The 10,400-nt window shown below is 47.2% G+C and overlaps 1 protein-coding gene across 1 annotated transcript in view; it reads left to right on the plus strand.

The window, feature by feature from the left end:
- The first annotated feature begins 4,723 nt into the window (after window positions 1–4,723).
- SERINC5 (serine incorporator 5) overlaps window positions 4,724–10,400 on the plus strand; it is a 78,429-nt gene continuing 72,752 nt past the window's right edge. Inside the window, exon 1 of the mRNA XM_034773412.1 lies at window positions 4,724–4,988. Within this exon, the coding sequence (XP_034629303.1) occupies window positions 4,962–4,988 (27 nt within the window). The 5' untranslated portion in view covers window positions 4,724–4,961. The remainder of the gene's footprint in view (window positions 4,989–10,400) is intronic.

Genomic DNA, 10,400 nt, shown 5'->3' on the forward strand with positions numbered 1-10,400 from the left:
TTATAATCTCCTGAGTGTGATCATCCGATTTGTATAAATGTACCACTCTTGTATCTAAAACTAGAAATATAAAATATAACTCTGAGGGCCTATTGTAATTATGTAAAGTGTGGGCCATTAATGATGGTTTGGAATCTTGATGACTCCCATTGTCTGCAGATGGCTGTGTTTACCGGTGAGTCTTCCTGTATATGTGTGTGCTGGCAAGTGAGTAACGAAGTCTTGCAGTGACATGTAATCATGTCACCTGAACTGGAATCCATCTTTAACCTGGTGCTTTTCCAGTGGTGGGGGAGGGGTGGAAACCCAGAGGGACAAAGGGTTCCCGCCTTATGCAAAAGATATATAAAGGGGTGGGAGAGGAGCCAGAGGAGAGGAGCCATCATGAAGAATCCCCTAGCTATCACCTGAGCTGGAACAAGAGCTGTACCAGGGGAAAGAATTGTGCCCAGGCCTGGAAGGTGTTCAGTCTGAGAAAAACTTACTGAAACACCTCTGAGGGTGAGATTATCTGTATTTAGTATGATTAGACATAGATTTGCGCATTTTATTTTATTTTGCTTGGTGACTTACTTTGTTCTGTCTGTTACTACTTGGAACCACTTAAATCCTACTGTCTGTATTTAATAAAATCACTTTTTATTTAGTAACTTACTCAGAGTACGTATTAATACCTGGGGGAGCAAACAACTGTGCATATCTCTCTATCAGTGTTATAGAGGGCGAACAATTTATGAGTTTGCTCTGCATAAGCTTTATGCAGGGTAAAACGGATTTATCTGGGTTTAGACCCCATTGGGAGTTGGGCATCTGAGTGCTAAAGACAAGCACACTTCTGGGAGCTTTTTTCAGGTAAACTTGCAGCTTTGGGGCAAGTGATTCAGACCCTGGGTCTGTGTTGGAGCCAGACGGGAGTGTCTGGCTCAGCAAGACAGGGTGCTGGAGTCCTGAGCTGGCAGGGAAAACAGGAACAGGGGTAGGCTTGGTACATTGGGTGGCAGCTCCCAAGGAGGTTTCTGTGATCCAACCCGTCACACATCTGATACAGTTCCACATGGGAAATTATTAGTTAAATTGGAGAAGATAGGGATTAATATAAGAATTGAAAGGTGGATAAGGAACTGGTTAAAGGGGAGACTACAATGGGTCATACTGAAAGGTGAATTGTCAGGCTGAAGGGAAATTACTAGTGGAGTTCCTCAGGGATCAGTTTTAGGACCAATCTTATTTAACATTTCTATTACTGAACTTGTTGGATTAAAGTAATAATTAATACATTTATGATATGGGAAAACATAAGAAAGGATGGCTCAGAACAGACCCGGATTTGGCCTGACCATTAGAAAAAAATATGCCTCTCAAGCACGCTGAGTCTGTTATAATTGAAATATGCCTGTCAGTTTACAGGGTCTGCGTTAATTGTAGAAGCACATCCTGAGACAAAAAGTCTGTTCTAAAATGATAAGGTTACAGCTGTTTTCCTGTACTCAGGAACAAGATTTGTTACCCCTGCCCCCACATTCTTGCACTTTTATCTTGCTTGTTTCCTTTTTCATGTGTAACAAGTGGTATGAATAGGTCTATTGAAGTCTGTCATGCCCCAATCATTTTAGAATGGTTATGTTAAAGAATGAATAGGTAATAAAATGTAGAGGTGATAGAATATATGTTAAGTGAAATAGAGTGTGATTGCAGTTGTGATTGAATGGGTAATAAAAGGTTGAGGGCCCAGCCTTGGGATATCTAGGACCGTTTGGCCGAAGAATGCGCTGGGCGAGATAACCGGATAACCCTGAGGGTACACGCAGTCTTGCTGGACTCCTGGGGAAAAAGGAAGCCATGCTTTATCTGCCATTGACTTGGAACACTGCTTACTGTTCCATTACAGACTTCTGTCAATGACAGTATCTTTCCAGGCATGCCAAGTTGTCTCACTGGATCCCACACATTTGCTCAATGCACTGAATCAAAGGCCTGACAGAAGTCTATAAAAAGTGTTGTGCATGGCATATTAAATTCAGCCACCTTCTCAAAAAGCTGTCATACTACTGCAATATCATCTACATTTAGCTTGTGCTTCATCTTCTTTGTTTGCAATAGCAAAGAAAAACAATGCTTCACAAGCCTTTTATTTATGGGAATGTGAGAAATCCATGACTGCTACCTACTACTTCAGATCTCAGTTTGCTACCCACATTGGCGAATGAAAAATTAACAGCAACAATAAGGCTAGAGCTCAGAGCCTGCTCTTCTAGAACCAAAGACTTCCATCATCTGAGTTTAAAAAGGTTCTTTTCCTTTAGCTGTGAGCAATTTAACAACCTATGGGACACAGCTGAGCTGTTCAGATTTTGTCCAGTAGAGGTCAGTTCATCACAATGCAAATTTATATTTGCAGACTTTCAAGAAGAGATCATGCAGATAGATGCGTGGCCTTTTTAAAAATTATGTTTACAAACTTTTCACATTGAATCCATTGTAGTCTAAATAGTAAAAATAAGGATTTTTTAAAATGCCTATTAGTACCTCACCCACCTTGTCTCCGGTTCACTATCTTGTATTGGCCTAACTTCAATTACAGTCTCTGTCACATGGTTCTGAGCTCACTCTAATCTGATCCAAGTATTATAATTCCAGTGATTTGAATGAAGTCACTCCTTATATGCACTAGTTTAAGTGCGATCAAGATCTAGGCCTGCTGTGTAACTCTACTGTATTTACTGTGCAAGACAAGAGCACTGAAGTCTATGGGTTTTGTTGAAGAATAATCATTACACATAAGCAGCTGGTAGGAATGATGGTTTTAAGGTTCAGACACTAGACTGGCACTCAGAAGATATGATTCTATTCTGAGTCCTGCCACAGATTTTGAGTATGATCTTGGACATATCGATTTAGGCACAGCCCTGTGTGAGGGATAGAGTGTAGATGCGCAGCTCCAGGAGCAACTGCGGGAAATAGTTTGTTTTAGGACACATAATTCCTTCCTTGCTCTGAAGTACTCTGCCACCTTTCCTGACCTGTTGCAGTTTACACCCCTCTATCCTTCTCTGGAGCTGCTGGCTGGGGCACTGGGGACAGAGCCAAGATCCTGCTTTTTCCTCATCTGCCAAAATCAGGCATGTAGCTGCTGGTTACCCACACAAGTCAGCAAGAGCAATCTAGGAAGTCCACTCAGCATGTGCCCCTGAGTGGGGCTGGGTCATACTCTTCTGTACCTCAGTTTCCCCATATGGAAAAATAGGGATAACAATACTCCTCTGCCTCACAGAAGAAACGTGGTGATAAATTGATGTTTGTGAAGCCTCAGATCCTACAGGGACGTGCTCCGTAGAAAATAACTAACTAGCTAATTTTAAAAACACAATAATGTGGTGATTCTTAATTGCTCATCAGCCATCTGCTCATTATAACGAAGGCTCCTGTTTACACTCTGGAGTAGAAGATGTTGAAATAAAGCATCCTGAAAGGCTATGGAAAGCAATAAGGATTTCTTTTTTTTTATTTGCAGCAGGGATGAAACAGCTGAGTTGACTTTAGGGAAGATTTGTTGTGGAGAAAAATCCCTCCCAGTGGCCATGTGTTCTGCAGGTCTGTGTTTCATCATTTGGAGTTTTACAAACTCACACCCAAGATTATTGACTCTAAAAACACCACAATATAGGAACATACTGTACAAATTCTTTCCCTTAAATGGCCTGTAATGTTATGACCATAAATAAATATACTTTCATGGGGCAGGAGGAGTGAGGGATGACTGAGTATGTGTGTGTGTTTAGCATCACATAGGTAGCTGTTTTATCAGGGCCGTAACCTGTGCGGGGCAGCAACCCATGGCACAAAGCCACAGAGGTGGAAAAACAGGCCAGAAACAGAGGCAATACCTAAAGACCTTCATGGTGGGGCTTGGTAGGGCCAGTCTGATGCAGTGGGACTGGGGAGGGGGGCACTACCTCCACCCCGACTCACCTCAGCAGACCACCCAGCCTGTCTGGTTTTGGGTGGGGGTGCAACCAAAAATCTGGTGGGGGGGCACATGACACCACTGGGTGGAAAAATGACCAAAAATGTTAGGGGGCACAAAGATGCTTGCTCTCCCCAGGTGCTAAAATGCCTAGTTACAGCTCTGTGTTTTATTCTCATAAAAGTGAGAAGAACTGTGTTCTGCTGGTTTGGCCCCCGGGGACGCACTAAGATCTACATGACAGGGACAATAGCGGTTTAGGTACAGCGCTTTAGCCCACCTAGACAAGGGACTAGAATCAGCTATTTTGAACCCTGATCGTTTGTTTTAGCCACTCACTCATTCTCCTCTGAGCCACTGGACTCTTGGGGTCGATGCTGCATGACCCGGGGCCAGCCCCACCGCATTTCTCTTCCTCAGTTTCCCCCACAGCAGAATGGGGATCAGAGGCCCCTCTCCCATTCCCAGGGCTGTGGGGTCGATGCTGAACTGGACAGCCCCGGTTTTGCACAAGCGCATCATCAGCCCTTCCCGTGGGGCGCTCAGCCCAGGGAGACTTGGGCGCTTCCACACCCCCAGCCGGCCCCGCCTGCGGAGCAGGGTTGACACGAGCTGGGAAAGGATTCGGAGCGCACCCAAAGGCGAGGGGGCAGCGCCCGGCCCGGCTTGGGAATGGCGTGGGGGGCTGGAGACGCGCTGCGGCGGAAAGCCAATGAGAGCCGCGCAGCCGCCTGACGACAGCGGAAGCTCTGACGAGGGGCCGGGCTAAAGCCCTGTCCCGGCTGCCTGGAGCGAGCTAGGCAATAGCGACGCTGGGGACGCTTGTGTCCGACCTAAGGCACGGGGGGACCGAGCGCTACCTTCTGGGCTGGCCGCTCCCGTAGGGGGCGGCTACCGCTGAGCCTCGCCCGGGCCGTGTGAGGCGGCGCCCCCTGCTCGCTGGCTGCGGACGCTGCTGGGAGCTGAGCCGAGCCGAGCCCAGCCGCCTGGAGCGGGGATGTCCGCGCCGTGCTGCGCGGGCCAGGTGAGCGCTGGCGGGGCGAGTCCGCTCCCCGGGGTGCCTGGGCGGGCAGCGAGGGGAGTCCTGTGGGGGCGGCTCCGCGTGGCTGTGGCTCGGGGTCGCTGCCCCCTTGGGGTTGCCTGTGTCGGGCAGGCAGCGCTCGCTAGTTCTCGGCCCCGCTCCCGGGTGCGGGGGGTCGGGGCCGGGTGACCCCGCGGTCGGAGGGAATCAGCCCGGAGTTCCGCCTGGCGTCAAACGAAACCAGAACCTCTTCTCCCCCCCGCCCCAGCTCCTAGGGCAGCAGGGGCGGCCCCGCCCGGCTGGCGACTCGCAAGGAAGCGGGACTGACCTGGGCTTGCAGGGTGGGCAGAACCGGGGCTAGGTATAAGCAGACTAAGCAATTGCTTAAGGCCCCGAGCAGCCCAAGGGGGGGGGGGGCATTCGCTTTTTATTATAAGACAGTGCCTGTTTCCGTGTGTGTGTGGGAGGATATTCTTGCTTAGGGTCTCCAGGCTAGCATTGGGCGGGGGGTTGTTGCTGAGGGGGTCCTGGCAATGCTGGGGGGCTCTGCCCAGCTGAGACTCCGACTAGGAGCCTGGGGCGGGCTCTAAGGGTCGGGGCGGGCTCTAAGGGTCTGGCCGGGGGAGGCAAACTTGCACCGGAGTAGCAACGTTGGTGCAGATCCCCAGGGGTAACCTCCAAGGGAGCGCTGGTGCAGAACGGGGCGTACAGGTGCTACTCTGTGGGGGCCTCAGTACTTTGTCTCTACGGAAGGAACTGTGTTGTTCCTTGTTGATGTTGTTACTCTGGTTCAAGTTTCCCTAGCGTGCACACACCCTGGTGACGCTTGCACCTTAACTCTAGTAAGGCTGCGGCACAGTGGTGCCTAAATGACCAAGCAAGAGGGGAGATGTATGCATGGGCCAGATTCTGATCGGTTACACAGGTGTAAATCAGGAGTAATTCCTAGATTTAGGGGGAGGAGTTCTACAATTATGCCACAGTGACTGAAACCAGAATACAGCCCAAAGTAAGTGAAGTGGACCAGCTAAGCTATGTCTTCACAGCCCCAAAGATGGGAAAAATCCACACCTCTGAGAGATGTAGCTATACTGACCTAGCCCCCTGAGTAGACAATGCTGTGGTCACTCGAGGGGACATAGGTAGTGGACATAGTGAAGCGCTACAGCGGGCAGCTGCACCTTTTAAGTGTAGACCTGCCCAAAGGCACCTGTGTATTTTACTGCAAGGTCAGCACTATGCTCTGCATGTGGTGCCTTGTCTCCACTAGGATTTTACAGCACAATAGCTAACTAAATGAGCACTAACTAACCAGTAGTAAAACCACACCTTTTTTAACAATGAAAACAAAGCCTCGGTCAAATCCACAGTGGGCTTGGAAAACAAGGAGGGAAGTTTTAGCTGGACACTGAAATAAATAAGAAGTCAGTGAAGTTGTTTGTGGATGGGGGTGACTGTTCAAATCACAACAGAAGTTGGTCCAATAAAAGACACTACCGACCAGCAGATGCTCAAGTAGGGAGAGCATGGACTCTCCTTTAAGAGGCCCTAGAGGAGGAATCTGCAATAAAATAGCCACTTGCACCTGTTTGCTGAGTATTGGGCAGTCAGGACAGTGGAATGAGATTAAATGAGCTGTTTCTGAAACCCAGACTGGAAAGCATTTGCTGCTCTCTAAACCCAGACTGAGTGCTGAGACCAGTGCTTTTCTGCAGGGGAAGCCTGGGGCCTTGGGGGAAGCCAGCTTGCGGCAGCACCCCAGGGCAAGGTAACAATTGAGAGAGATCCAGCGTGGGGTGCGCAGTTGGTGTCTTGCCCTATTTGCTGTAGAATGCACCTTTGTGTGATCACTCTGTATGCTTGAATTACAAATACACTGTCTGATGGTGTTAATCTGGCTTGCTAAGAAACTCCACACTTTAAAAAATTGGTTAAAAAGCCAAAATACTAATATGTATGTAATATGTTCATGTGAATGGACAGCCTCTCAAGTTTCTTGTTGTGGCTTTTATGCCATTAGGGGAGGAGTTTGGAAACTCTCTTCCTCCCAGGCCTCTGCCCCTCCTCAGTCAGTTCTGCTTTCAGAGAATGAAATGAGATAGTTGTGGAAAATTTTCCTTCACACTGGAGACCTAGAGAAATCCCCATGAAAAGTAAAATGTACTGTCATTCAACACTTTCAGTCTGAGCAGTGCTGTTGTTCTGCTGTTCTACTTGCTATAAAATATGAAGGGACAAACTGATTCTCAAGGGAGATGTCTTTTGGTGTGTTAAACAATTGTTAAAATAACTTTCAGTACCTCTTTGACCTTATTAGAAAATAATATACAAAACATAGTACCGTCCTGGTGGCTTTTGCTTTTAACTTAAAATGATTTTAAATTGGATTTCTTCACTCCTTTTAGTGCAGTTGGAAAATCTTGCGTTTATGAATTGTTAGCTATCAACATACGTTCTCAGCATTTGTTCTCTGAAATTTCTGCTCTTCGATATGCATTTCTCCTGATAGGACAAGTTATCTTGTTCAGTTTTAAAATTCCTTATTGGCATAGTTGTAAAATATGCATGGATGTATGTTTTAATAGGGGTGTCTCTGTTTACATAGTACTGTGTAAAAACTGTCCCCATATTCAGGATTTTTAATAATATGCCTTTTTTCCATGGGTGCAGATGACTGGGGTCCCTGGCTAAATGTCAGCTATGTAATTGCATTCTGCCTTCCTAAAACTTTTAGAGTCATTGCAATCAGAGATAATAGCATCACCTTCTTTCTGTTGAGTGCACAACATTTATATTGATGGAATGTTATGGCTTAGAACTTAAACACAAGAAGCTGTAGCTAGGAGTAATGGGATGTAAATTCAGAAATGGAAAACTTGGACTGAACATCAGGAAAAGCTATAGCCTGTGGAGTAATCTCCCAAGAGAAGTAGCGGAAGCAGCATCGCTTGGCACACTTAAAAGTAGACTGAGTAGTGAGTGTAAAATAGCAAATACTGCTCTGACAGGGAGATAAGCAAACATGGTGCAAATTGGCCTTTTTAAACTCTAGAATCTATGCTGCATTCTAAAAATAAACAGACATGCAATGGTGTGTCCCCCTCACTTTGTTTGTTGTGGGTCAAAGGGCTTGTCTATGTTAGGGATTGACCAGTGTAAAGTTGGGGTTGCACCAGTTGTGACTTTACCGAGTTTGAAGCTGAAGTAAGTCACACTGGTTCAGTGCATTTACTCTGGGATTTTGTATCAGTGTAGCTATACCTGTGCAAAAATCTGTAATGTGCACAAGCTCCAACAGGCAAAGTGTGTGTCTTATGAGAACACAGTGGATTTGTTGGGAAGGGATCAGATACACTCCTAGAATCCTGAAAGTAACCTTTCATTATGGGACAGTATTTAAGGTAGGACATTTTTTTTTTAGGCCAGCCATGTTTATGTCCCTTAAATACTGATTGGCAAGAATGTTGTTGCATTGAGGAACTCCTTAGTCCCTTGTATCAGAGGGGTAGCCGTGTTAGTCTGAATCTGTAAAAAGCAACAGAGGATCCTGTGGCACCTTTGAGACTAACAAAAGTATAGGGAGCATAAGCTTTCGTGGGTAAGAACCTCACTTCTTCAGATGAAAGCTTATGCTCCCTATACTTCTGTTAGTCTTAAAGGTGCCACAGGACCCTCTGTTGCTTTTTACAGATTTGTTCTGTATTCATTTGCTTCCCCCTCCCTCCGTGAAATCAACAGCCTGCTAAACCCAGGGTTTTGAGTTCAATCTTTGGGGGGGGGGGACATTCTGTGTGACAGTTGTTTGTGTTTCTCCCTGATGCACAGCCACCTTTGTTGATTTTAATTCCCTTTACCTGTAAGCCATGTCGTCACTCGCCCCTCCCTCCCTCCGACAATAGTTTCACGTCTTTTTTCAGCCCAGACACCATAGCACTGGGATCATGGAGCCCGCTCAGATCACCGCGGCAATTATGAGCACTATGAACACCACGCGCATTGTCCTGGAGTATATGCAGAGCCAGAACATGCCAAAGCAAAACCAGGCGAGGAGGCAATTGCAGTGATTGCAGCGCGGCGACGAGAGTGATGAGGAAATTGATATGGACATAGACCTCTCACAAAGTACAGGCCCCAGCAATGTGCAAATCATGGTGTTACTGGGGCAGGTTCATGGCGTGGAACACCAATTCTGGGCCCGGGAAACAAGCACAAACTGGTGGGACCGCATCGTGTTGCAGGTGTGGGATGATTCCCAATGGCTTCGAAACTTTCGCATGCATAAGGGCACTTTCATGGAACTTTGTGACTTGCTTTCCCCTGCCCTGAAGTGCCAGAATACCAGGATGAGAGCAGCCCTCACAATTGAGAAGCGAGTGGCGATAGCCCTGTGGAACCTTGCAACGCCAAACAGCTACCAATCAGTCGGGAATTAATTTGGAGTGGGCAAATCTACTGTGGGCGCTGCTGTGATCCAAGTAGCCAATGCAATCAAAGACCTGCTGATATCAAGGGTAGTAACTCTGGGAAACGTGCAGCTCATAGTGGATGGCCTTGCTGCAATGGGATTCCCAAACTGTGATGGGGCGATAGACGGAATCCCTATCTTGTCACCGGAGCACCAATCCACCGAGTACATAAACTGAAAAGGGTACTTTTCAATGCTGCTGCAAGCCCTGGTGAATCACAAGGGATGTTTCACTAACATCAACGTGGGATGGCCAGGAAAGGTACATGATGCTCGCATCTTCAGGAACTCTGGTTTGTTTCAAAAGCTGGAGGAAGGGACTTTCTTCCCGGACCAGAAAATAACCGTTGGGGATGTTGAAATGCCTATCGTTATCCTTGGGGACCCAGCCTACTCCTTAATGCCATGGCTCATGAAGCCGTACACAGGCAGCCTGGACAGTAGACAGGACCTGTTCAACTATAGGCTGAGCAAGTGCCGAATGATGGTGGAATGTGCATTTGGACGTTTAAAAGTGCACTGGCACAGTTTACTGACTTGGATAGACCTCAGAGAAACCAATATTCTAATTGTTATTGCTGCTTGCTGTCCGCTCCACAATATCTGTGAGAGTAAGGGGGAGACATTTATGGCGGGGTGGGAGGTTGAGGCAAATCGCCTGGCTGCTGATTACGCGCAGCCAGACACCAGGGCGGTTAGAAGAGTACAGCAGGGCGCGGTGTGCATCAGAGAAGCTTTGAAAACCAGTTTTGGGACTGGCCAGCCTACGGTGTGAAACTTCTGTTTGTTTCTCCTTGATGAACCCCCTTCCCCCCCCCCGTTCACTCTACTTCCCTGTAAACTAACCACTCTCCCCTCCTCCCTTCGAGCACCACTTGCAGAGGCAATAAAGTCATTGTTACTTCACATTCATGCATTCTTTATTAATTCATCACACAACTAGGGGGATA

This window comes from Trachemys scripta, chromosome 6 (assembly GCF_013100865.1).
Source record: "Trachemys scripta elegans isolate TJP31775 chromosome 6, CAS_Tse_1.0, whole genome shotgun sequence".
Classification (NCBI taxonomy): domain Eukaryota; kingdom Metazoa; phylum Chordata; order Testudines; family Emydidae; genus Trachemys; species Trachemys scripta.